This window comes from Tigriopus californicus, chromosome 8 (assembly GCF_007210705.1).
Source record: "Tigriopus californicus strain San Diego chromosome 8, Tcal_SD_v2.1, whole genome shotgun sequence".
NCBI classification, from domain to species: domain Eukaryota; kingdom Metazoa; phylum Arthropoda; class Copepoda; order Harpacticoida; family Harpacticidae; genus Tigriopus; species Tigriopus californicus.
This window is the reverse complement of record NC_081447.1, coordinates 14,315,224-14,342,933: the sequence shown is the minus strand read 5'-3', so window position 1 is coordinate 14,342,933 and position 27,710 is coordinate 14,315,224. Positions and strand designations below refer to the sequence as shown.

Sequence of the window (27,710 nt, the reverse complement as noted above, 5' to 3'; positions counted from 1 at the left end):
AAAGTTATCAAATATGAGTAAAAGATGAACGACGTTATTTTTTTTATCAGCGATGCCGTCCCCCCCGCCTTTTTACTATTTTGATATCATATGGCTGATGTAGAATTTTGAGCTTGTTGACGGTGTAGGTACAGTGATACAATTTCACATTTATTCATTGACTTGGACAAGTAGAGCATGTTAATAGACACATGGCAGACATTGAATAGATTTTTGAAATGGTGTGGCGGAGTGGTAAGAATTGGGTAAAATAGTAAGTTTGTGTTGAGACACCTTTTGTTCACATTTTTGGAGTTTTTTTTACACCACACTGAGAAATGCATGGCGACACACCTTGATTGGTTGGTACATAATAGCAGTACAATGGTTTACGATCATATAAATTGTAGACATCACAGCTAAGTAGTAATAATAATAATCATGAAAATAATGATAAGAATGATACTAATAATGAATTGGTGATTGTAAGTGGAATGCAACCTTAAGTATTGGTGAAAATACTTTTGTCTTTGTTCAGTGCATGGTACGACATTGAATCTTAGAAAATGGAAGAGTATCCGGGAAATCAGGAACAGCTTGGTCAAGAAAATAAAAGCCCTTTATTGAATTTTAGTCAAGCTCAAAGGGGTCGATTTCACCTTATTAGTTGATAGTTCAGGGGGCGTGTCAAGTGGATGGAAAATGAGAGGGGAGAGCGGGGAAGATGGAATACTCGTAGCTTTGTTTGGCACACATGAATTACAATACGAAAAACAGAGACGGGTTAAGAGGGTCCGAAGGGGGGAAATTTTCAGGTGTCACAATCATTTCTTGTTGGCATTTTGATTTTGCGGGTCTATTTGGCTCCAAACGTCACCACGCGGCTTGTTCGGTGTTGTTGCTTGTTGATCGATAGCAAAAATACATTCAAAAGACTCGAAAGAGAATAAAAGAGAAAAAGGTGAAGAAAGAAAACGATCTCCAGACATTTATGAGGATGTTTTCTCGCTTTGGGGTAAGTAGAGGGGCGAGATGAAGTCGGATATGGGGTAGAAAATTGATTCTAGAAGACATCTTTCTATTGACGAGAGTTGATTTCATATTTAAGAAACACGAATGACAACTCGGGTTGCTACATTTTGGCACATACATTCTGGAGATGACACTGAGAGCGAGATGCTTGGCGACTAGTGATTGGACAGGCCCCCAAGAGACGGGATAGATCCAAATGCTGGAGAGGGGAGGATGGTTTGTTTTTCACTAGGAATGGCACATCATGACTCTGGGTTCAGAGTGAAAGAGGGAGAGAGTGATGTTGCTTTGGTATAGAAAGATAGATAGAGAAAAGAACAATGTCCTATCAAATGGTGGATGAGATCAAGTCGGTTTTCGTATGGAATGAAAGTGAATTTGTTCATGATTACAGTACAAATTGACTGGAGGACAGTTGCGAGGTAGACATATTGATACTTTGTGTGGAGTAAAGGGAGGGAAGAATTACATAGAGTGTACATCTAGTTTACAGAGATGCGAGATTAGTAGTAGTAGTAGTAGTAGTATTTGTTGTTGTTGTTGTAGAAGTAGTAGTAGTAGTAGTAGTAGTTGGTGTTGTTGGATGTTGAGGAAGAAGTTCAATCGTCTGAAATTACAGCTTTGGTTGAATGGTAAGAAGATTCTCTAATTCATCGGCGGATCTCAGGAGGAAAGCGGCCGATTCGCGGTATCCGGTGATCAATTGACGAACAGCGCCAATTTCAGTGACATTCAGCTTGTGGTTCAACAATGGAGGCTTCTTCAGCCCTTCAAGAGATGTTCCTGCATAAAAGAGAGAGCTTGAATCAGTCAAAGTTTCATCGGGAAGGACCAGGTGCACAAGATACCCTACCATTGGTTAGTCCCGCCGTTTGCAGAGCCTGGCTTTGTTGTAAAAGTGCTTGGGTTCCCGGGAAAGTCATGGTGGCACCTGTCGACGAGACCACCTGAGGAAATGGAACTTGTCGGTACATGGCCATGCTCGTGTTGGTTAGGCCTCCATTGAGAAAGGCCGGCTTGTCGGTGGAGACCATGGGCATGGGTTGAGCGGCGAGGAGGCTGGCCAATTGTTCGGATTTGTACTCGGTCTTCAGCTGCTTCTCCCCATTGGCGGCCGTGAAGAGAGTGGCACCGGCGGAGGAGACCATCCCCGTGCTTGAAGTACAAGAGAGGACATCAATGGTCGGGGCAGAGGTCAAGATAGGCATGGGCTGGGACACGGGCTCAAGACCCATCCGCATTCGCTTGGCATTCTCAGCCTCGTTTTCACAAGCTCGGGCCAACAGTTGTTCGGCTTGAGCACTTGTCAAATGAGGAGGCGTGGGACGGGTCTGAAAAGGAAGGAAAAGAAAATTGATGACGGGGGGCCTGATCGGTCAATAATCCTTGAGCCTTTCAAGTGATCGCTGACTTACGTTGGGAGAATCCAGCCCTGCTTGCTCGCGAGTTCTCTTCGTTCGACGGCAAGACTTCAGATACGTTCGAATTCTCTTTCTCGCACGGTTGGCGTGCTCCGGGAACTGTCGGGTGCATGAGTCAATGATGGCTTGGATTTTTTCCTTGGGCTGTCGGGATATTGGCACATGCCTGTCTAGATTTTCATCCACAAATAAGCGAACAAACATCTAAAAAAAGTCAAAAGGAAACAACATGAGCAACCCCCCTCTTTGGTATCACCAAAACTCTGGCGGACTCACGTTGAAGGACTTTAGCTTCTCTGGATCTCCCACCTCCAGCTTGTCATCGCTGCAATCATCGTCGTCGTCATCGTCATCATCGTCTTTCGCACCAACTGAAGAGTTATCATCGTGAATATGTGACGATCCATCGCTCTGGTTACTGCTGATTTGGCCACTCTGAGGATTATGATCTCCAGTATTTGGGCTCTGTAAGATTCAAGTCAACAGTTGTATTTTACCATTGATGGTGGTTGGTTTGGTTAGTTCAAACAGATCTGTGAAAACTACTCACTTGAGCTCCGTGTCCACCATGACCGTTTTGTCCTTGAGTGAGGAGGGCACTGAGCTGAGATGTGCCATTTTTCAACGCTTCTGAAGCAAGCATTGAGCCATTGGTGGTCCAAGATCCATTTTGAGAAGGGTTCGAACCTCCGTTCTCACTCCCATCGACCTCTATTTTGGCATTGTCCATGCCATCGGGGTCGTTTGACCCACTATCGTCCTTCTCATTGGAAGCCTGAAAAGAAAATCGAGAATGGCCAGCTGAACTTGAGAGAATTTCGATCCATGACGTGAGACCAATTCTCAAAAAAGGTGGAACGGCCTGGAGGTCACTTTCACGGTCAACTACCTTGTTGGACATTCTGGTCGTCACTAAAGAACTGGGTGTTTTCGATGGGTTGCTATCTTTGCGTTTGGAACTCATTGCTTATGATTTCGATAGAGGCTTTAAAACCGCCCAAGAATCCAATATGCACTTGAGAACAACGAAACACTAAGAATCTTTTCCACCACTCCAAAAGCAAGTCTCTATCCACATCCAAGAGGCTCAAACAGAAAGAAAGAGAGAGGAGATGAAGAAGAAGACGAGGAGGCAGGAGAAAGAGGAACAAGGGGAACTCGCAGTCAGAAGAGGGTCTTCTTTTACCATGTCTCCATCGACCCACCAGGAAAAGGGGAACATTCAGCACAAAAAGGAGGCTCGATTCGACCCTCTTTGGAATCACGCTGGACGCTCTTCCTCTCGGGAAGCATGCAACCAAGATGCACCGCGAGACGAGAAGCAGAAAGAGAGAAGGAGGAGAGGCAGGGGGAGGAGGAGAAGGAGAAGAGGAACAAGATGGGAGACCAAAGAGGCAACCAACCAACCAACCTACCAAGCCAGCATTGCAAGCAGAGAACCAAGGAACCAACCAGCGAGTGGAGCCCACTCCTTCTAGTCCGCTAGACTCGCCGACCTCTTTCTGCTGCACCACGGAGGATCGACTACGGACCGTATACGCTGTTAGATAGAGGAACTGGTTCCCCATGCACAAGTAGCGAGCGATACGTCTCTCTTTGGATGGAGGAACTCCCAAGAAGAACTACAAGAGGAGAAAGAGGCACGGAAGAGGGAAAAGGAGGAAGGAGAGAGAGAGAAAGAAAGAAACAGTCAGCCTCCTCGATCCACTTGCTTCGACCGTGTGATCCGATGGAAACGAGGCTGTTCCTCGTCTCATCGCTCAGGTTTTCACGAGAGGGTGTCGAGAGCTCAACAGATAACGCTCGTCGTTGAATGTTTTAAATTTTGAGACCAATGAGCAAGTGAGGGAGAATCGATCACTGGCCTCTTCAAAATCATTTCCAAAGGTAGATCTAGATATGCTGTGCCCACTTGGAGTCTTGAAACTGTGGCTACATTTCACGATCCGTGGACTTCAAAATGGGCGTTTGACTCGGAATTGAAGTTGGTCACCTCGAGGTTACTTCGAATTTATCGTTTTTTTAGAACACATTTGCTTTCCCTTGCAATTTAGTGAAAAGGCATTAGGGTTCGAATCACCACAGTTGCCTTTCAAGAATGGCATCATCTTTGTCTCTCAGCTGTCAGACTCAAAATTGGAAATTGCATGGACGGAGACGAGTTTTTCAATCAAGCTTGTTCGTCTTCAGCCCATCCCTTCCTCCAGTTTTCTTCCTTGTTTCCTGCTATTAAGATTTTGAATTAGAGAGCTCCTGAATTTAGACGATGGAAACGTTCTCCTAATTTGTGTGTCCCTGATGATTTGTACCATAGAGTAGGATGTCTAAAGATGAAACGAGAAATGCCCATTTGTTTTGGGGGGTCTATTCTTCCCCTATTTTGATAATGAAAGGCCAGGTTGCCATAAACATTCACGCTACTTTTCTACGTCCTAGGTGTCGACTGAATCTGAAACTTAATCTATGATCACAAATAGGTCACTTTTTTAAAGCTGATAGCCATAAAGAACAAGACCGTTTTAATTGCCTTGCTCATGATAGATGACAAAAGTGCATTTTACCCTTTTAAAAATGTTTCAAAGTTTTTACAGTTATCTTGTATTTTGCGTCGACTTTTTCTTTAGGTTTTCTAGCACAGTGTCGCAATATTGAAAATATTATCAACGCTACGGGCCCACAGCCTTAAAGTAAAAATAAACAAGATATGCAGTGCATTGTTAAATGGGTGTTTTAATTTTTTTATGCACTTTATGAACCATGCAATAATATCTACTCTACAGTAAAGGCAACGAGTTCCACTTGGTTCCCCGATTTCAAAAAGTACCCCCTCGTAAGATCACATTTTTTTGAGTAAATTTTTGGTTCCGACATGGTGTGTGTGGAAACTCTTTCCGTTCCTTACTCAAGTGGACCAAGAGCTGCTTTCCTTTTTTCACAGAGGGAGCTGTTTAGCGATAGAACAGAAAGAACAAACAATTGAGCTCTCATCTCCAAGACTCTCTTGGCTTATGCTGCCATCTGGCGGGAAATAGCGTCTGAAATTGAAATTGCACCCATTAAGCTTACCTGTCCTCCATTGAATTGGCGATAGAGCTGATCAAAAGCCCTCATTCGACGCAAATAGGTGGATGTGATCGGGAGGCTGAGATCAATGTCTCCAGGATTGAATTTGCTGAGGCCAGTAGTGGGATTCAGGAGGCCGGCAGAGTTAGGGCCAAAATAAGGGGCGGGATTCCCTCCTTGGGCGGTCAGTAGAGCTTGAGTGGGAACAAATGGCGTGGAGGCCAGAAGCGTGTTTCGCATGTGCAAGGACCTCAAAGGGTGATTCTGAATGGCTGCCATGGCGTGCGAAAGCGCGGCTGCCGTCAGGGCTGAGGACGTGGCCGGTGAGGATGACGAAGACTTGGGCGTGGAAGGAGGACTAAGATGAGGTGTGGACATGAGGGGGACGCTTCCTTGCAGCCCAGGGGAGGTGTGTTGTCTGAATTGTTCAATGACCAGGCTTGGCGGAGGCGAGAGAGGCCGGTAGTCATTGGGAGTGGGCGTACCAATGGACGTGATTGGACTGGAATTCTCATCGTTTCGGTTATTGGCGTTATTCACATTGCCATTGTTGTTGGTTCTCCGATGTTCCATGGAGTTTTTCCTCTGGCAGTCAATGCAGAATAACAGGAATTTCGAAATGGCCTCTCTTGGGATGAATGCATATTGGTCAGCCACCTAAAACAGACCAGACATGAGACCTCGACGGTTTGTCTTGTACAAAGGAGAAGAGTGAGGAAAGATGAAAGGAGGCTCCGCCTATTATTTCGAGTGGAACCACTACTTGGCTGTCCTGGGAACTTTGAACTCCAACAAGGTTGGGAGCGATTAGGACCAGTCGAAAAAGGGAATGATTGAAACAAAAAGATTGAACTTCCTCGGAAGAGAGGATCAAGCATCACTCTGTGAGGGAGGGAATGAGCCCAGTGCCAATCTAATGGAAAATCAGAGGTGATGAGGGACCAAAGTTTTTTTGCTTAGAAAAGTTTGGACAGACCAAACCAGCGGTAGGTTCGATTGGAACAGCCCAATATGCTTCCTCGCGTTGAGTGGAGTGTGAGTGTCATTCCCCCGGCAAATTTACCCGCCTAAGGTTTGAGAAGGATATCTGTCCCAAAGGAGGTAGAACTGGCACGTGTGATTGGACAATTTAGAATTCATTTCAAAAGTAGGATCAAACCAGGACCCTCTTCCAATATTGAAGAGGTTACTTACTGCTCGATATGTTCGCTTCTGTCCGCAATGTTTACCCGCCCGACCTCTCATGGAAGGGGGCGTCGTCCCTTCAGAGGCTGCCTGAGCCGCCTGAGCGGCTTGATTCGCGGCAGCCTCGACATGAACCGAGTAAATGATGTCGAAGAACTGCTCAACCATGGCCACTTTCTTGTACACAAAGTGAACGGATCCATCCACGGTCTGAAACAAGAAGATATTCGTTCGTTTTACATACAAATTCGTACACTACTGTAAATCCCTACAGTCTCGAGCTCATGGTTGGTTCAATATGGTGTTTCTATCCATATGGTTTCTTTCATCGGGAGACCCTTCATGTGACTCGCGGTCCATTTGGGTTCACAATAATGGGTCAACGCTGAGACCGAACTCAATATTTGTTCAGGACAGCAATATAAAACTCTCTGTCCTCCCTGTGTGTGTGCCAGTGTGGTCGGTGACATTGGTGTCTTTCATCCGCCGAGGTTCCCCATTTCAGGAAAGAAAAAAAAACCCAAAGTCCTCCGTCCAACCCAGTCGTCCCCTCAACGTCTTGCGAAGGTTTTATGTGGTGACGGCCACTCTCAATCCTGGTAGCAGATATTCGTTTTTTGGACCCCCAATGAAGGTGGCCAATGGCTTACCTCTTCGCAGCTCGCCAACCTTTCACTTAGAGGAAACTTTCTTTTGACTATTTTCCGCATTTGGGGCTAACCATATAGTGAACTATAACATAACCATTTCACTCCTACACGATTTCTCTTCAGGCCCAGTACGCAATTTACGCACTGTCTAGAGTATACTATACTTTTCTTCTCTCATAATGCCTTGCTATGTTTTAAAGATATGAGCGTGTTCCCAAATATCTGTTTCGAATTCATTTACCTTTGGTGACTAACTGTATCCACCGTGTGGCTAAAAGAAGGAAAAAAAGGGACGGAAAAGGGACCAAGAGGGGACTTTAGTCTCAGGGACCTCGAAGCACCGCTAAAATTTGCTGACCATAAAAATGGATCATGTCGCGCTCAGTTCGTGAAAAGTGCCATGGATAAGCGCCCATATTGGTGAAGAAATGGGCTCAGGTGTCCGTGTCCGTGTTGAGTCCCCCAATGGGAAATTTCTTTCATTGGCGAAAGCGATCTTGGCCTGAGGTCCGTAAAGGGTGCCATCAATTACGAGAGTAACCCGTTGGCAAGTCCAATGAGTTGAAGAAGAAGGCAGGGTACTTAAGACAGACACAAATGCACAAGTATGGCTAAGCATTAGGACAAAGTTTCGGGCACCAAAGTGTCCATCCATATAGTTGGACCAAATCGAAAATGGCCGTTCACACAATAATTTGCCGGGAATTGGCATGTTGTCGCAACATAAAGAGGGGTCATTGTTCAGGTGCCAAACGGTCTCCTCCCTTTCCCTCCTAAATTGTGACCCCGTGGTAACGGGTCAACTAAATTGAAATGGACCTCCCCCTAACTTTTCACTTTGCACGTTCAACCATGGAGGAGGTAAACCAGGCACATTTCTTTTCTGCCATTATTGGTCACATGCAGTAATCCAATTCATCCCAGATCCAGATGGAGTAGAAGAGAGCAATTATCGGTCAATCCCACCGTTCTGAGTGCTGGCTGATCAAGAGTGGACCCGGAACGTTGTTTCCCCTTCAGGGAAAATAAACCTTCTCATTTCATTAGCTAAACTTAGCTTTGGCTGCTTGCTTGCTTGCTTGCTTGCTTGCTTGCTTGGCCTTTCTCGAATGTGGCTTCGGGTGGAACAGAATCGGGATTTGAAGGGGACTGGACCTCCAAGGTTTGGCTGGCAATCTGGGTAAGTGGACGAGTGTTGTTCCTCTATCTCTCTCTAACTCTGGATTCGGTCAAGACAACATACCTATAAGGCACAGCTTAGTCGGGGCTGCACGGCTTAACAATGATAACACGACCTGGTTCGTTGATTTGTCACGAAATAGAAATGAATTAAGTCTGGACAATTTAAGGGCTCAGTCCCTAATGGCTTGGAAGCTTATGATGGTTTATCAAAATATACCGTGGGATTCATTATGAGCTGGATTAATAAATCATTACATGTAGGAAAAAAAATAATAATTTCTTAAATGCAATACTTTTGTCGAGCTTTCTTTTTTTTATTTTTATTTTGGTTTTTCACGGGCTTTTCTAACCGCTACAGGGAATGTAATCCCCAGTACTATTAAAATGAAAGGTTATAATTCGTCTATAAGTTCTTGGGTTTTTTTTGAAGTTTTTTCGACTGTCTTTGTTTTTGACACCATTCTTTTCTTGAGTGTTTGTATATCCACTTTTAAACCCTTTGATTAAGTGGTTTTGTTTTCATGAAGTCACTACGTAAGGTTGTCCTGTTATTCTCCCAAACATCGTGGTGTAAGTTGACGATTGATTTAACGAAAGATTTTGAAATGCGAGTCTCTCTCTGATTGTTGAGTCATCTCGAGGTTGGTCGTCTTTTGACGATTCGTAGAAGTCGTTGGAAAGCGGCAAGAAGACAGGGGAGGAGGAGAAGGAGGAAGAGAAGAATAAGAACAAGAAAAGAGCATCCAACGTGTTTTGACCAGTTCCAAGTTCCCCTTCTTGCCTCGCTTCCGTTCTATTTGATCAAGCAGATGAAGGTGGTGACGAAGAGAAAGTCAAGAGAGCATTGAAAATGGACCAAGACCATTCCTAAGTCATTAGGGCTCCTTGAGAAGGAATAAGCACCAGCCGTAACCCAACTGAAGCTGGAGGATGCGTTTCTCTGAAAGGTTCCAAGCGGAAAGGTTTTTTTTTAAGTCAAAGACGAATCGGTCACTCTCACTCGTCGACCGACGCCCGTAATGACCCCCTATAACTCGAATTCGGTGTTATCCACCGGGTCCAATCCTGCCCAATGGTTCATGTGTTGTTTCCACTAAACCCTTCTCTCTATAGGGAGAAAATCACCCCCATCCATCCCTCCATTACTTGAGCCTGCTCTGTGCCATAATCTTTACCTGGTTGGTTGGACATGCCAAAGTGGTCCAAGGAACGTGATGGAACCATTAGGGAACTTGTTCATACATGTACGTATACGTGTACACAGTATGCTGTTCCGGATGAGTAGAAGACTTGTAACGTAAGTGTGGATGTGGGTGCTTGTTTTTAGATTCGATGGAGCAAAGCGAATGAGCTGTTGCTGGCCCTACCGCTTGGTCATTGGTCGAGCCCCAATCGGGATTGAGCACGAAATGGAAACCTAATCTACTTGTTGAGATCTCGTTGCTTTTTCTGGTGTGTTTTGCCTTTGGCATGATCCACAAGTGGGCATACGAAGGAGAACTAATCGAGCGGACCACCGGGCTGCCGTCATCGCATTGACAGGATCGGCAGGGATGGAAGATCTATCGGATCGCAACAGTCGGCGTGTGTTGACCTTATCTTTCAAAGATGAATGAGTTGCTAGCACTCCACTATGCCACACTAAGACCTCCAGTAGACCGGATGGAAAATACCAGAACAGCTCTGGAATTGTTCCATTAGAGCATTCATTTTCATGGAGCCATGAGGGCCGGTTGACATGTGTTTGGAACCAATAAGTAAGTACGCTCGTGTATGAGCAATAATGTTCCAGTATGCACCGGAGCCTCAAAGCAGCCCTGTGGGTGTCACATGGAACTGGACATTGAGGAGTTATCCTGGTTGTTTCCCTCCTACTTCTTCTTCTCCTTCTCCTCCGTCGTCGTCGTCGTCGTCGTCGTTGAGATGAGGCTGATGGCTAAACTGGTTTCTGTTTGTGTCCGAATGAGAGAAATTGGAGCGAGTTTCGAGTACCATTGGTATGATGGAAAGAGAGGAGAAGGAGGCCGAGGGTCTTCTTTGATGAAGTGCCAGCCAGAGGCACACTCACAAGTGCTCGGCTTCGTTCCTCGTTTCGACCACTACTTGCTACGTACTACATACGAACTCCATACGTTGTTTGGAGGGAGAGGAGACATGTATGGAGCTCTGAGGGGGAATTGGGACAACAACCTTACGAGACGAAAACGAGAACGTCGTTGCCAGCCATCACTAGAACAACAACAACAACAACGACAACGGCTGGAGGCGAATCGAAACTGGAAGCTGGAGGCTGGTCAATTTCCATCTCTTGGCCTGACAGATTCTTTATTGCTCATTACGTCTGGCTCTCCTCGTCGATAGTGGAATAATACACTTGGGTCGTTGCCGGTCGGGTATTGATTCACCAACCATTCCCTGGCTTCTTCCGCCTTGGCTACTTAATGTAATCTTATGGCTTTTTCGACTGGATGGATCCTTGGCTACTCGGATCCATGTGCGTGGAGTAAGATTTGTAGGATAAGAACGGTGAAAAGACCGAATTTGTAGCATGCACAAATATTCCATGGCTGGAAAGCACCAATAGTAGGACCTTCAATTTGGCTGGTTCCTGTCACTTTTGTGAGCATGGAACGTGATCTTTGCCCCATTGTCTGGGTGATACGAGTCGGGAACTTGGTGGTTGAGGAAAGGACCGTTTCCTCTTTATGTGGTCACAAACTCCGGGATCTTTGCCAAAGTTCCAATGTCCAGATAAGGCACTAACCCATCCCATCACATGGCACACAACGATCGCCTTTTCCCCTCGGGCAAACCTTGACCAGAGTTGATCATACCTTGTAGTACAGCAGTTGCCTACCTCTGTGAATTACGGGGAAAATTTTGGAGCCTTTCTCAGCTCGTTCATCGCTCTCAACGACTGAAACAAGTGCCATAAATGGGTCGATTTCGCCCTGGAATTGGCCTTCCTTCTTTGCGAGGTATGACAAATGAAGCCATGACCATTTGTGGGAAAAGTTTGGACCATGATGATACCATCATCAGGTCAGTCAGTCCAACTACCATCACCATCACCACCACCACCACCGTCAGCCACCGCCACCATCAGGTTAGAAAAACGGGCAAGGAGAGCCATTTTGGAATTGACAAGCTTTGGCACCTCGTCCAGCTTTAGAAATGCGGATAACTCAACCAGTTAGTTCCCTCCGTTTCATACAAAGCTGTATTTTTGCCAGTAATCTTAGCTGCTATGTGCAACCGTCTTCTATCTAGGTATGGTTGATTTAACTTATTTTGTACTAAAACTTGACTCAAACCTCAGGAGCACTCCGATTTCAACACAGAATGCGGGACTCGCCAGGATGAGAGAAGAAACTTCAAATGGACTGGGACTCTGGGTACACACCCGAACACCCTGAGCCTGGCAGGGATCTCCTCAGGGCGGGTAATGGTCTATTTGATTTCCGGTCGTGGGATTTGTTTGATATTTCGTTTGTCTCATCCTGCCAAAGCTCCCTCGTTTCCAAACCTCTCAGCTTCTTCATCCAGCAACTTTCAGACCCACAACAACCTTGTTGTTGGTTGGGAGGGTGAAGTCTCCACAGAGATGAAACTTGACAATTGCGGGCTTGTCAGACTCACTCTCCTTGAAACCATATTCTAACGGGCAGGAATTATGAGTTTCACTCGTACGGACTGACTTTTGCATGATGCTAAATCCCACGTGTTCCAAATGGAATGGAGCTTGTCAAGGGACGTGGGATTCGCTCATCTGCATGCCGGCTTCAAACATACCGGGGTATTCTTCATCCGGAAAGAAAATTTATCCTGTGGGTATTTCGCCGACTGTTTCTCCACAAATGGGAAAGTTGGACTGGCTCTTCTGAGAAACAGGCTTTGATAATAAATGCACATATTTAAGGAACAGGACCCTCCGACTTAACTGCTCGGTACATGGAGGGTCTTACAAATTCAACCGGTTGGATAGAAACAATCGAGTCTGGCTGGATTTACTTTGTCATTTGAAGTAATCGTCCCATAACTCATTGTTTTTAAGGCACAGAACAGACAAGTCCTCTGTAAGATGCGTTTCTCTCTCTCAGCTCCACTGATTTGAGCACACGCCACAAAAACAATCCAACCAAACTTTTATGGTGTTCTGTACTGTACATATGAAAAATGAGAAATCGCGAACCCCGCTAATAAGTGGGTATTGACGTTTCAAAATGAATCGTTGTCACAAGTCCAAGGTGTCTTTCAATCCGCGCTAGAGCAGAAAATGGGCTCATGTTGGAGAACATTTTTTTCTGCCGTCAGTGCAACAAGTTCGTTCGGTCCCTTCTACGTAGTATATTTCTCTTTCTTTCCCTCTTTCTTTATTTCTTTCTCTCTCTCTCTCTCAGTCACTGGCCGTCTTGCGTGTGTGCCCAATGCCCATACTCCCAGTGGTACCCTCGTCCATCATTATACATTCATTACTGGGTCCATTTTTGTTCCCATCCTCAGCCGTTGTCGTCTTATCCACGAGAACGAGGAGAAGGAGAAGAAGAAGGAGGAGGGGAAAAAGAAGAAATTCTCTCATCACTTCCCCTGAAAGTGCTGGCCGCAACAAGCTCGTTGGCGGGAAAGATTGACCTGACCTGGGACTAAGGCATTCGACACATGGGGAGTCCCATCGAGTGGTAGTTAAAGTGCATATTACTTCCACTATGGTACTACCGTATGCTTGACAACTCCCTGAGAACGAAAGAAGATAGAATTGACCATGTCAGGGAAGCTGCTGACTTGCTCGTCCAGCCAAAGATCCCAAGGTTAAAGGTAGCATATCGTTTATGGACTTCTAGGAAGAAGGTCCTAGAATGGGAATGGTGGAAGGGCCGTCGTATTTGTCTTAGTGACGATGGTTCCCCACCTGCCAAGACTGATTAATGCCATTCTCCGGAGAGGAGGGACCAGAAGTACAAGGGCCGATAAGACCCAGACCGTGAAGGACAGCCAACCTTAGAGGCACACTTGATGACTGAATAATGACATATATACCGTAGAACATTTGAGTAATTACGTAGCTCAAAGGTAAAATGAAGATTTTTCAACTCGACAATTGGCTCTTTCAAAATATCACTCGGGACCTTTCTTTTTGGTCAATAGAACGTAACGGACCATCATGTCGCCAAAGAGACGGAGGAAAATCTTGTCGAGAGAGGAAACAAGAACACATTTGGCAAAGGCAAAAGCAAAAGAAATGATGAGGACAAGGAGGGGAAAGAGAGAACGACACAAGACTCCGATAGTGAGGTGGTGGTTGGGGTCTTTGTGAGCCAAGTGTGGAACAGCACTCCACTCGGATGTGAAGGGAGCCGAGTGGCCCAATGGCCGAGTGAACGAGGGACGAGTTTGTTGGTTGCCTCCATCCTAAAGCTGGACCCCTCACTATGTTCCAATAAGAGTCATTCCATGTCTTGTTCGTCTGTCCTTTGACTTTATCCGTCGCATGGTCCTGTCCCAAGATTGGACCTTTAGGGTCCATATGTTCCTATATACGCGTGTATGTGTGGCGTCTGTGTCTTGAGAGGGGAAGCAGGTCCTGGGCAGATCTCCGAAAAAGGTGGAACAAATTGGAGGTGTCCAAGCAAGAATGTGCGAATGTCCCCCCCAACATGCTGAGGGAAAAGTCCCATTGGCCGCATCCCCGCTCGACACTGACGCTTAGTAAAGAGTGGTCATATTTAATCCATCCAACTAAATCACTAATCCGATTTCTCCTTCACTTCAAGTAGTTTGGCCCTTGACACAATAACGGACGAAATGGCCACGTGGACGGCGGTTGTTCACCCCGAAAAGGTCCAAAAGAGTCTTTCTTTCTCTCGAGGCTTTTTTGTGCCCAAAGTCCGTTCGTTGATGGGATGGACGAGGGACGAGAAGGAAGTAGATGAGGAAGACTGGACACTTTCTTTGTTGGACTTTGCTTTGCCCATCGCCTCAGGAGAGCTGTATTATTCGTTCGGAGTCTATTTCCGCAGACATTCCCCAAAAGAAGTATGATGAGCAACAACTATCACAAAGGAGAAGATTTCCCGTTCCTAGTCTGTTGCAGGAGCAGAGCCAAGCTTTCAAATGCAGTCCTGGTAATGCCGGGCGACTTTCTGAGTTCCTTTGGCATCTAGTCACAATCAATTATTATATTTTGCCTTCGGCTGCTCTTCGTGTACGTAGATCGCTTTTGTGCGATAGATGGGTGTGCCCATCTGTGGTGCTTGCCATTGGATCCGATTTCTTTGAACTCACCTTTGGGCAATGTTACCCAAGGAGGGAAAAAAGAAGGGACCCAACACAAACAGACCGTGGAACACAAAGAGGATCCAACATTGGTGGGCCACCAACCATCTCGACTGGATGGAGGGGTGAATGGGTGGATAGATAGATAGATGGATGGATGGATAGACGGGCAGCAGGTCAACATTCCAATAACTATCGCAGATTCTGAACAGATGAAAAGACCCCCAGCAACTGGACACCCGTTAGTAGGCTTGGCCTGAATAAGGCTCTCTTCAAACGAGAATTTGAGATCTTGGGCTGGGCAAAGAAAAAGGTGGCCATGCTCCATACATACGAGTACAAGGGTGGATCTGCAGATCTGCTCGGTAATCCCAACAACAAAATAGACATTTCCAGATCTTGAACATTTCTGCCGAACTTTGGGCTTCTTAAAGCAAAAAGGATACATCCATTGGATAGACCTTGAACCACTGGCATATGGTTCTTCGATAGAAGCTCTCATTTGTGTTTTCCTATTAGATCGCATCCCTCAACCGAAGGCTCGAAACTTGCGTCGTTCTTCTAGATCAAAGGCCATAAAAAAAGGTATCTGCATTTTATACCAAAAATGTGACTAGTGTTTCAAACGAATGTACGTAATGGGTTTGCAAGGTTGGATTGTGCTATCCAATAATACAGTCGTGGATTGGATAGAAGCCTTTGAGGCTTCTCTCCCTTCTCGGAAACAGATTATGTAGTCCAAGGTTTAGCTTAACGTGGTTTTAGCTTCGCAGGTCCGCCCCTTCGCCCTCCGGTCTCTCTGACCATCGTTGGCCCACACAGGGTTTCCAACCAGACAAGAAAGACATGAATGAGACCTTCTTGTTTCGTTTTTCAATATTTTCAACCGTGGACCAATCCACCGACCAATCCCTTGACTTTAAGAAAATTCCTATTTGAAATTTTAACACGAACATCTGGTCGTGTTAACGATTGAAGATCTGCTCACCAGCACTCGGTTCGATGGTCTCAGTTGGAGCACGTTTTTAGGGACGGTTCCACCAAGATTTTCCACTTATGAGAGCTTGAATAACAGGTATAGAAGTCCAAATGCAGGGTCTTTCTTTCACTCTGTCATGAGTGCTTCATTCCTTGGAAGGATATTTGCTTATAACTTAGTTGGAGACGAGCACATTGTTGCCAGTCCATGTAAGTTGAAGAAGATCGAGGAGCATAGAATACATGGCCAGGATCTCACGTCCTGGGACGAGATAGCATGGGACCCTAGGGTATTGGGAAAACGAGAAGATGGGGGAAGGTGGTCGGCTGGTCGGTCGGTCGGTCGGATGGTTGGTTAGTTGGGCCTCCATTCGCACCCGACGTCGATACAACTCGGTTAGTTGAGCGGTCGGTCCGTCGGTCGGTCGGTCTAGATATTACATGTGCTTGGGAAATGGACGTGTTTGGGGAAATACAAGAGCATGGACTTTTCCAACATCTCCCATGAAGCTCTCCGGCCGAACAAAGAGCTTGGAAGGGGGGGAATTGCACTTGATCTGTACTTTGCCCGACTCTGGCCGCTACTACGTGTATGATAGTAAATCAGTGTCAGGGCAAAGAAGATCATTGTAATAATGTATTCTGATTCTCCTTTTCTCCTCATCTATTGCGACCCTTGTGTTCCATAACGCTCGTCCTCCTTCCTTCTCATCGGCCTCATTCTATTACTGTTCCGGACTCGTAGTAGTGTCCATACCACCACTCCGTTCACACAGGAGGTGAATGGAGGCTCTCTCGTTCCTTGTTCTAAACGCTCATAATACCCAACCACTGGCAACCACATAAGACGTCTACTCCATGCTCACTGGTCCAACTGCCAAGCTCCCTGGCGTACCCATCTACCATGGATTGGATGAATGGAGTGCCTGGCTCAGGATGTCCGTACCACGACGACTCTTCACTCATCTGGTTCTCAATCTGAACTGGTCGACCGGAATCGGGAGAAGATTACATCGATTTTCCCCCGGTCTCTTTTTTTCATCACCGCTGTCGTCTTGGGGGAGGGGAGGGGGGGCTTTTATGCCAGAGTGAGTGGTGCCCAGCTGAGAGCCCAGATCCTGTTCAAGCAGGAATGTACCACCGACCAACGACTAGCAACCACCGTGAATGTCCCAGAGTCCTGGACGGTATGGATTTGAATGGAGCCAATTCCGAAAGACTTGGACATTTCTGCTTGGAATACATCCTACCTACAATCAACCTCCAAAAGAAAAGTTCTCGTGTACGACAAGGTGATGAATTTTACCCATTATGAAGTATAGCTTAGTTGCATTCCCTTTTATGGTTGAGTATACCAAAGAGAGAACGAGAGAGAGAGGAGAAGACTAGAGAAGAGACATGAAAGCAAATCCCTGGCAGGACAAAAAAAATCCCCCCTCTTGGCTCAGAGTGGCTTCAGGAAGAAGACTCCATCCAGACTTTGGTAGAGCAAGGAATTAGTAATGGGGATTATATCGATCAGATCAGAAATACTATGCTCTTCTACCTACTACTACTACTGTGTATCACCCTGACAGAGATCTCGGGTTTCATTAGTTGGGGCAAGCCAAGTCAGGCATGACATTTGCTCATCCTTGCACTGGTTTTGCCAGATTTTGATAACCATGAGGCTGGTTCTACATTGCTTTTACCTGACAATGGCACTTCTTGTTGACGACAAATGTCTTGTCGGTTCTTTATTGATTTTCAAGAGTTATGTCTATCTGCCCTTTGGCCTATTTGATATCCACCTGGATTTTCCGTACTATGCGAATCATTGGTACTTAAAAAAAATCGATGGAAAATCTCACATTGTTGAGTTCGGCAAAGCCCTGGCATGATTTTTTCTACAGACGCTTATGACCCCAAAGAATGCAATTTTCAAACTTTTTTCCCAAGATTCTTCATTTGTGTTTGCAATGACAAAGAAAAACACTTATTTTTAAACGGTGGGTCTGAATTATTTCAATATCTAATGGCAAAATGAACCAGTTTGCGAAGAAACGTGCGACGGCAAAATCTCCATACTTATAACTACCTATTTCTTAAAAAAAGAAAAAATACAACACTGTGCTCCCAATCTAAAATGTTGCATAACAATCTGAAGTGTTCCACATGGAATACCTTGACCTACAAGCTCTTCGCTCGTTCAGGCGTTGGATTGAGAATGCTCCTCGAAGGTCAATGGAGCGAAAAGTGTCAATTGGGACGACCTCGGAGGATAAAAGTCTTGAATGGTCCCCAAAGAGCGTCCGTGACCCGAAAACAATGCATCAAACTCGTCACAGCTCAGTGATGTCATTGACTCTGCTCATGATGAATACCACGTACTTTATTCACAATGTTGGCGTCAGACCACAACCAACAACCCACAACCATCAACCATCAACCACCAAGCACGTGGACGCAATGAACCGACAAATGTTCAGGTATGCATCGTGTTCATGCATTAATCTGAAGCCGGCTTAAGAGTGCAATCAACAGCGAGATTCTTTCTCGAAATTTGCCCTCAAAGGGATTTGCCTTCGCTTTGAACAATTTGCGTAGGGAAAAGTTCCCCCTCCCCTTTTCTCGTGTTGAGGGCGAGCTCAGTTGAAGGCAAGTAGTCAGCAGTTGCCATCTATTTATGGGGCCCCATTTGCATGGATTGCCTTGGGTATTCGCTGATGGATCTCGGCGGTTGAAGAGTATTTGTCTCAAACCTCAAAGGCCTGTCAAGCCAGCTCATTTTTAAACGCACGTGATCGTTTCTTTTTCCTGGGGAATCGAGCAATAATTCAATCACACACGCCATTCACCTTCGCCATTACGTGGCACTTGTGCCTGGAGGGAAAATGCTGAATAACTGTGTGTAATGAAATATGAGCGGAGCGCCAAATTTTGAGTGTCTAAGCATATATCTCAACCTGAAGAGAGGAGAATAGAATAGAAGAAAAGAAAAGAAGATTGAGAGAAATAAGCCCAAGCCAGAGAACAGTCGAATCCGAGAGGCTCTTCCCTTGATGAGGTCCTGTTGCTCTGTTTTGTTACGACTGTGGAGTCGTCAGGTTCCCTTTTTGGTGAGTGGGTGACTGGGAGGATCTCTGTCGAGGCTCTCTGCGAGCTACATAGCTAGCTGGCTCTTCTTTTATCGCATTCTTTTTCTCTTTCTCTGCGTTATCCTGAAGAGGCAGGCCATGGGCTGTGGAGGGTCTGGTTCTGAGAAGGCCACCACTGAATGGAACTCGTCTAAAAGAATGGCCAGATTCGGAGAGGGGACTTTTTCCCTTCCCTTTGTATCGTATCCAAGCATCAGGGCTGGGCCAACTCCCAAGATTCAATTCCAGGGCAACGCTTGGTGGGTTTTCTAATGGTGGACCATATTTTACCTGACATGTTACCACTAAGACGAATGGTTGAGGGGGTCACCACCCGCCTTTGAATACGGCTAAATGCTGCTATAAGTACGTATGTACCTGGCATCTAGTGGATGGAGTTACACGTTTTGCCAACCTCGTCATCATCATCATCATCATCAGGCGGGCGGAACCAATCTGAAATTCCTTGAAGCCTGTCGACCCTGTTGTTGTTTTGGAGTCACCCAAGGACATGGAACATGGAACTCGAAACTTCTGCGAACCCAGGGCTCCCGAATAAGAGCTTGAGAGTTTTCTTGCCGTACTGCCAGCCAAACTTACGTACGTACATAGTACATACGAGTACTAAGGGAACCAACCTCGTCTCGATCGAGTTCAAGCAACTACTCCTGGCTTTGTGCTCAGAGCAAATGAAAGACAGAGGTACGGTTCGGCTGGAAAAAAGACCGCCTTTGTTTTTTATGCTCTGGGGAAATATGGATCGACCGCCGAGTTCGGTAGCCAAAGAGACCAATAACGTAATGCTTTAGCAAACCTCAGTCACATTTGATGGGCAAAGATAATGGAGGATTAGGGGAACTATCGATGATGTGTCAGGGGAGGGACCGGGGGTGGACCCATGAAATTCTAACAAGAGATTATCGGCAATTTGTAAATGATCGATTGGAAGAGAAAAGGAGGCCATGAATGATTTGGAACCGCCACTTGACGAGGACAACTCCGAGACTCAATGGAGTGAACGAGACAACAACAAGAAAATGGAGAAGAGCCGAGAGCGCCAATCAAGATAATGGCATTGAAGGAGAAGAGGCAGAACAAGGCGAAGACGAAGCCAAGTGAAATTAGAAACGATGTTCACGCTCGGGAAAGAGTGAAATGTGAGACCCCGAACGAACTGGAAAGACGAGTTGTTTTTGCCTTGGTAGGACCATGGAGTGGATGGATGGATAGATAGATAGATAGATAGATGGTGGTCGAAGCCTCAGAGGCCTCCAAACAGCAGACGGACGGGGAGAGCAAAACGAGCCTTACCCATTCAAAGAGAAAGAGAGAGAGAGGGAGACAGAGAGAGGAAGGAAGGAAGGAACAACGAAGAGAGAGAGAGAGAGGCAAGAAAACACATTTAATCATTCATCTCCTTCAAGTTGGCGCGAAGAACCTCTTCACTATTTAATGAAAAAAGCCTTAAGAGTTGTGCCCGAGACCCGCCCAGGTGTGTGTGCTTTACCTGTTTTTGTTCTCCGATGCACGAAACTCCAATGTTAACCCAAGTTTATAATCCATTTCCCATGCCCGAAACACCGACCTCTCAGCCTCCGAAATCTGAGCCCAGCCGGCCCACCGGGACATTGTAGTACGTATGAACTACTCCAAGTACCGGGTAAGTAAGCAACCCAATGAGTGAGCAAGTGGGTGAGTGAATGGTAGAAGTTGTGGGTCTATTTTCCTCAGAAAATAAAGCAACAGGAGAGATCTTGGGCGAGGACACCCACGAGAGCAGGAACGAAGATTTCGGGTAAGTGTACTTAAGAAGAAAGCAAGACGACCCATCCACGACCGTCCGACAACATGGGCCTCACCACCGCTTCCAACCCACCATCCCCACCACCCATTTTCCATCCTTACGTCCTCTTCTGTCCTCCCTCCTTCCTCCTCCGGCACCCATTCATACATCCTGTACGTCGATGGAGGGCAGGAATTGCTTCGTCCTTTTTTCCACTTGTTGAGCCCCACTCTCCTCCTTCCTCCTCCTTCCCCCTCCTTTGCCTCTCCTTGCCTCTTCCCTCTCGCCTCGCGGCTTAGATCTACGTACGTAGAGTTTTGCCCTTTTATTCCGTTTATTGGAACACTACTGGAACTACGTACCAATTCAAGAGGACCGAGAAGAAGGAAGAAGGAGGAAGGAGAAGGAGGAGAAGGAGAAGGGGCGATGGAAGGTGAGCGGACGGACGAACGGACGGATGATTCTACTGCGAGAAGAAGGACGGGTACGAGATTGGAGGGGGAAAAGGAGAAAGAGGACTGCTCAATACTAGGGGGGAAACCATGGTAGCGAATGGCACCACGAGTACTTGTAGAATAGAGCTACAATCTTCTTCTACCGTACGAAGGCACGGAGAGGAGACGCGCATCAGATTCCAGTGAGAAAGAGCACGAGAGACACGCACCTACCAGCACATACAGAGGAAATCGCAAGGGACGTGAGTTGGGGACGGACCACCGGACTCCCAATTCTACTACGACTACTCCGAATAACACGGTGAAATATCCCAAAGGCTGCTACCAGGAACTGGAGGTGAGGAGGTAGTGGTAGTAGTCGTCGTCTTGGTACCCGAAGGACCGAGCAAGTACCGAGAAAGATGAACCCAAGTTGATGTTCTTGTTCTCCGACTTTGGCTTTAGAACGGTAGGATGATGTAGTGTAGTAGCCAAGTTAACTCCGTTCCTAGGACGAGGAGGACGAGGAAGAACGAAAAGAAGGAGATGGGGAACAGATATACCTTACGGTACGTCGTCCTGTGATTATCAGAGGCCAAAAATGAGCTATACTAATTGTCGTTCGAGGACGGAATACCGACTACAGAAGTGTGTCAGGCCCGTTGATCTTGTTGATGTTCGGGCTCGCAAATCACACCCTGTCACAGAGATGAAGTTGTGAGCCCATCCATGAAGGTACCGGTAAAAGCCGACTGACTCAACGATGGAAAAAGACCCGCAACTGAGTCGCTCTGACCATGAAGCGAGACCCGAATATTCAGACCGAGAGAGGCTCATCCAGGGAACAAGCAGGGGCGAGCAGTGGGAGGGGAAAACATCTTTTCAGATTCACTCAAAATGTATTATGACAATGGAGTTGTTGTTTTTCTCCCTTCTTGAAGGTAAATTGCTCTCTTGACAGGCGGACAATGGTTTTGGCCACCATAATCTAAACGCCGCCGAGACTTGGCCAATTGTGAAGGAGAAAGAGAGATAGAGAGAGAGAGAGAGACAGCGAGAAAGAAAGAGCGAAAGAAAGAAAGGGAGAGGAACAAGAAGATGAGATTCGCTCCTGGTGGCATTGGTTGGTTGGCTGGTTGCTTGGTTCCTGGTTCTCTCTTCCTCTTCCCTGGGTCTGAATGGTTTCGGGTGGGTAGGAAGGTAGATGGGTGGTTGGTTGGTTGGTTGGGTGGGTGGGTGAGTGGGTTTGTTTGGTTGGTTGGATGGTAGGTAGGGAGGTTGGATGGTTGAGAGGTAGGTAGATTGAAGGTAGGGTCCTAGCCAGGGAAGTGAGTAAGTGTGTTGTTACCGTATTAGTAGCCGACTTGAAGTGCATGCAGGAGTGAGGAGGGTTTAATCTGACACAAAAGGGCAAAAAGCGATGTTTAAAAAGCTTCTTGGCATATGGGCTTGCCAGTTAACAGGCCATCTCTCTGTCTCCCTGCCTATTACTCCCTCTCGTTCTCTCGCTGTCCTCTCAAAGGCACTTGTCAAGATAATAATATAATTGAAAAGCCCCAAGCAAAATGGGAGCGGGAAAGTGGAACTCGCCAACAAAGGTGAGGAGGATGTAATGTGTGTACACACGTTCAGATACTACACAACACATACACACACACAAAAAGCGGTTGTTGTTGTTGATGATGTTGGTGGTGGTGGTGTTGTCGCCGTTGTTTCTGTTATTGGGTTGCCATCGTGTGGCTGGAATGCATACACTATTACAGCCAACTAACTCGAGTTCCAGGATGGATGGAGTAACTGGCCAAGTGGTAAAGTAGTGAGATACACTTGCACACAAGCACATGGAGTATCTATTTCTACTGGAAAGAGAGAGGACCAAGTTGTTGCTGTTGTTACTGCTGCTTTTGGTGGGTGCTATGACGACAACTCGTTCCCACTCGAAAATTTATCCTGGTACATTAACCTTGCTCAATGGACAGATGAGAAGAGAGTCCAACAGAAAGAGAGTCGAAAGTATGCGAAGCTCTAATTTTGGGAGGCTAGAATTTTTGAGTGGAGACTCGATGCTCCATTCTCAAAGGCGGAGTCTCCGAGGACCTCGAATTTGCCATGCTTAAAGTAATTTGCTAGTGGACAGGCAGGCTATCCAACCCGCCTCCAAGTCATGCCATTCCTGTTCGCATTCAAGAAGAGACCATATCCCTCTCCCCCTCCCTTACCCACTCAATCCCTAGAGTTTCTTGCAATTCATATGTATGTTACACTACGGATTCCCAGTACTGCCAGCCGACAGCGCCGCGATCGGGAACAAATGTTCGCCAATTACAAAATCTCAGGTACAGGGATAATGATGATGGCCATGGCAATATCTTTGAGCTTTACCAGGACGCAGGATATGCCACATAACAACCCCCAAGTAGAAAACTATACCTACCTCTCCTAACCTGGGCTTGGAGCGGATTATCTCCATACTTATCGAGTCCAATGTTCATCGAGGTGGAGATAATGTGGCTACAGTCCTCCCTTTTATGCTACACCAGATACTGGATACTGCACAATGTACATACTGTCCCCTTTCTCTCCGTCTCTCTATTCCACGTCCTCTCTGTTGTGAAGGAGAAGGCATTGTGGGCAAAGGACTCACTAATTCGCCACTCAATTGGCGGCCAAAGGTGGTTTGTTACAGTTGTTTTGATTTGAGACTTTCGTTTCCTTTGCAAAGGCAATACACATGTTATTAGATGTAGACATTGGAATGGAAGTGAGGGCATTCCTTGTTTATCTACTACAATATCAGAACTTGGCTGTTTTGGTGCTGCGAACAAAAGATGTCCGCTTTGATGGAGGGAAGTTGGGCAGAAGTCATTTTCCTGGTTCAAATCTCGTATATTTATATTCATATTTCCCCAAGTAAAAGTCACCGAAGGCGTTGTTAATAACCCAGAAGAGAATTCCGGGTCAAACTGCGACATTTTTGCCACACTAACTTCATTAATCTTGTTCCTCCATTAATGAGTACAGAAATCATTTGTCAAATAAAGAAATGTGAGTGGATATTGCCATCAAGTTGATCAGAAGAATTCTGTTGCTAATGTTGCGAATTTAGGGTTATTTGCGAAAAATACTTAGAACGATGTCCATGGGTCGCCCTGCTTTCTCGGTAACGTTATCATTTCGTATGAACGTTGGCCGATTATTTGTTCGTGCTTCCTTTTTACGAGAAGGGGAGAGCGAGGAAGAGATTTCCTCGATTTTTTTTTTCTAACGGATTGGAACCACTGACGAGCTTGTTTGGAGACAGATTGGAGAGCAGTATGTCGGCAGAAGAAGAAATAAAAACTGATTTGATGAAAAGAGGACTTAATTGCTTCTCATTTGATGAAGATGGAAAACATGCGACTCCCGATAGGCAAAGACGGGAGGAAAGCTCGACCCGGCCAAGGCAAACGACGATGATGAAGATTTTCTTTTGATGGTCGTCGCTCAGTTTCGGAAAAAGAGAGCAAGAGCCACTCCAAAACGAACCGCAGGCATGGCGATTGAGACAGACAACCAATAGGGCTTAGGTAGGACCCCCTAGGTTTTTTTGGGATAGTATAAACGATGGAAATGAATACCCTTTCCAATGCTGAGCTCGCGATTAACCCCTCCATGACTGCTAAGTAAAAGGGCACCATTTTGAGTCTCATTCGTACCCTGGCGTTAATACTCGGTAGTCGTTGACATATTCAAGCAAAGGAGTAACGGAGAAAAGACTTGATTGAGTAGAATGAGGATGCTATGCGACTACGTTGGTCGGATCTCTGGTCCTTTTCATGGACTCAATCAAAGAGATATGTAGGGGACGCGACGGATCTGAGGATGACACATTTAATCACTTACCTTGTCCGTCCCAGTCGGTAGATAGAGCATGTCTTTGCTCTCTTGTTTCTCACTGTCAGGGTGACCAGCTGGAGCACCCAGATGGAAGCCTTTGCTCTTCACCCACAAGCGGAACTTGGCCGCTTCACTACCCGTTTGTTCCGACCCGGGGGCTCCACCCGCCGAATCACGTTCCATTGACTTGAGCAGGGCCACGATGCGGGCATATTTCCGGGCCACGATCGTCTTGGTCTTGGCCGTGTCTCCGTAGGTGCTCATCACCCAAGGGGTGTACTGCTCCAGCATGAGTTGCTTGGCCGCAGCCATGCTCAGATTGGTTAGCGAATTCGTGGGCGGAGCAGACGGGCTTTGACCGTGCATCTGTGACGGAGGCGGGGTGGGCGTGGGCGACGGAGATACCTCAGACATGGGCACATCCACCCGACCCAAACCATTGGTTAGGTTGGTCGAGCCCTCGTTGGGCTCCTCGTCAGGCGTGGGACTCGGCGACGGGGATGAGACCGAGAGGACGTCGTCACTTTTGGGACTGCTCTCGGACATTTTGGGTGATACGTTGCGTGTGGCACTGGCTCCTCCCAAACGGGGTCGAATCAAAAATGCCGATGATACTGGCTCTCTCTATTGGGATTGGAGTAGTCGGTATTGATTTCGAGGCAAAATCACGTTTTTGTTTGCTCCAGATAATGGGCTAAGAAGACAGCAGCCACAGGCAAACAGTGTAGTGACAACAACATGGAGGGCACCTCCTCCTCCTCCTTCTCCTCGTCCTCCCCGTCCTCCTTGTTGTCCACCAACACCACCACCAACACCAACACCATGCAGTCAATGTACTACGACACACGGCGGACGAAGAAGAAGAAGAAGGCCTCAGTCGTTACTGATTGTAGGTAGATGCACACACAGAACACTGGAAGAACATGGAGAGGAACAGGGAATGAGGACCTGAGGAACACCAAACACAGACGGAATTCTGCCCAAGGGCTTAACCGGAGGAGGCAGGGGGGGGGGGGGGCATAAACATGAAAATATGACATTCATACGAAACGGGACTCAAGTTAAAAGGTGGGTAGATGAAGCCTTGGCGTTTTTCGAGGGTGTTAGGTCTAACTCATGAACATCAAGTGCTGGTTTCCCAAAAGCACATCTCGATTCGAGACGAAAATGCGGGCTTATCAAGTGGAAGAGAAAAAAGAAGAGGGGCAGAAACATTGATGCACGTACTACGTTTACCGGTGCTTTGATTGCGACAATGATGATGGACCTGTCCTGGGCCACGAAACAGGGAGATTGTGCACAAGGGAAGTCAACAAACTTGTTATAGCCTGGGTGACTTTTTATCTTGGCGACGCGTTTGCGGTGAAGGAACAACGCAAGGATTTTTCCAGGCCATGGCGAGTGACACCGACCGATGAGACTCGTCCGATGGATGGAGCAGCGCGACCAAGGGAGCAGACCGCCGCCGGATATCCAAGGGGGTTGATACAAGTTGGACACACAAGCACACCAATGATAGAGACACTCAAGCACAAGCAACAGGATGGAGGATAGAGAGGAATAAGGAGGACAGGAATGAGTGAGAGAGAGAGAGAGAGAGAGAGTTAGTGAGTTGGTGATTGGAGGAGAGAGAGAGAGAGAGAGAGAAAGAGAGGGACAATGAGAGAGTGAGTGAACACGGCCAAAGTTGAAATTCAATAAGCTTTGTTTGCTCCGATCTTTTTTTCGCTTCTGGTAGCTGCTTCAATAAGGTGGATGAAGAACAAGTAATCTTTGATCAACGGCTTTGGGCTTGGGGATCGAGCGCCAATTCTAAACTCAAGCCTGATCTGGTGAAGAGTTAGATGGATGCAGATTTGCTTGTTTTGTCTGGCTTGTTTTGACTTGGCCTAGATATTGAATATTTCTTTTTCTTTTTACGTTGGGACGGGTGGTAGTTTTGGTAGTAGTAAAAGCAGTAGCAGTAGTAGTAGACACAGAGTTTTACGTTCACATGCGGGTGGTGATGGTTGGATGTGATGGTATGAGAGTAATAACGACAGTAACACTGAGGAGTTATGAGAACACAGATACGTTTGCTTGTTTGTGGTTGCCTTAAAAAATGGTACAAAATAGAAGTTTGTTCAAAGCTAGACTTGTTGCTTTTTTCGATTAAGAGCGTGATATGATTTTGCCTGGGTGGAAAAGTGTCCGATTCTCACGATATGTTGCTGTTGTTTGTTGCTGATGATGTCGTTGATGCTTAAGTGAAGGCAGACGAAGTTTGACGCAGGCTTGAGAGTGTTTTTGTGGGTGGAACTTGTCTCCAGCGTGGAACTCACTACTACACTAATAACGATGATGATAATTATAATAATAACAACAATAATGATGATGATAATGATGATGTTGTTGCCCCAACGCTTACTTTCGGCCAAGTGGGCCCCCAAAATTTTGGGAGTTCTCCTCTCTCCTGAGGCGACCCAGCAACCACCCAACCAACTACCCAACCGTCCGTCCGTCCGTCCGTCCGTCCGTCCGTCCGTTCTTTCTTTCGTTCGTCCGTCCGTCCGTCCGTCCGTCCGTCCATCCCTAGCTGAGCGAGCAGCCTAGTCCCCTTTCCATCCTTGGAACCCGAGGACTACGTACGTCCGTACGTAGTTCGTCCGTGTACGTAGATGGAGTAGTGGCACCAGGATCCCACCTGCCTTATTTTCCCACTTCTCTGGACGTCCCTTCGCCATCCCGCACATGGTATA

At 46.5% G+C, this 27,710-nt stretch overlaps 1 protein-coding gene across 2 annotated transcripts; it reads right to left on the bottom strand.

The window, feature by feature from the left end:
- Window positions 1–129: 129 nt before the first annotated feature.
- LOC131885752 (nucleolar protein 4-like) lies at window positions 130–27,679 on the bottom strand. 2 transcript variants are annotated; one of them, XM_059233895.1, is made up of 9 exons: window positions 26,209–27,679; window positions 24,979–25,885; window positions 6,690–6,890; window positions 5,499–6,152; window positions 2,983–3,207; window positions 2,709–2,897; window positions 2,427–2,636; window positions 1,865–2,342; window positions 130–1,794 (listed from the first exon to the last, which is right to left on the bottom strand). In XM_059233895.1, the coding sequence occupies exons 2-9, from the start codon at window positions 25,516–25,518 to the stop codon at window positions 1,625–1,627; spliced, it is 2,667 nt and encodes an 888-aa protein (XP_059089878.1). In that variant the 5' UTR covers window positions 25,519–25,885; window positions 26,209–27,679; the 3' UTR covers window positions 130–1,624. The 2 variants fall into 2 exon arrangements, with proteins under 2 accessions (XP_059089878.1, XP_059089879.1); XM_059233896.1 differs by having other exon boundaries at window positions 24,979–25,596; window positions 27,174–27,679.
- Between the last annotated feature and the right edge of the window lie 31 nt (window positions 27,680–27,710).

What these genes read in the sequence shown, in the direction of transcription:
- LOC131885752 (XM_059233895.1), bottom strand. Translation starts at nt 25,518, where the DNA reads ATGTCCGAGAGCAGTCCCAAAAGTGACGACGTCCTCTCGGTCTCATCC. An exon ending in AGAAGCTAAAGTCCTTCAAC is followed by an intron (nt 2,637 to 2,708) that starts GTGAGTCCGCCA and finishes GACTTTTTTTAG; the next exon opens with ATGTTTGTTCGCTTATTTGT. An exon ending in CAGGGCTGGATTCTCCCAAC is followed by an intron (nt 2,343 to 2,426) that starts GTAAGTCAGCGA and finishes CTTCCTTTTCAG; the next exon opens with ACCCGTCCCACGCCTCCTCA.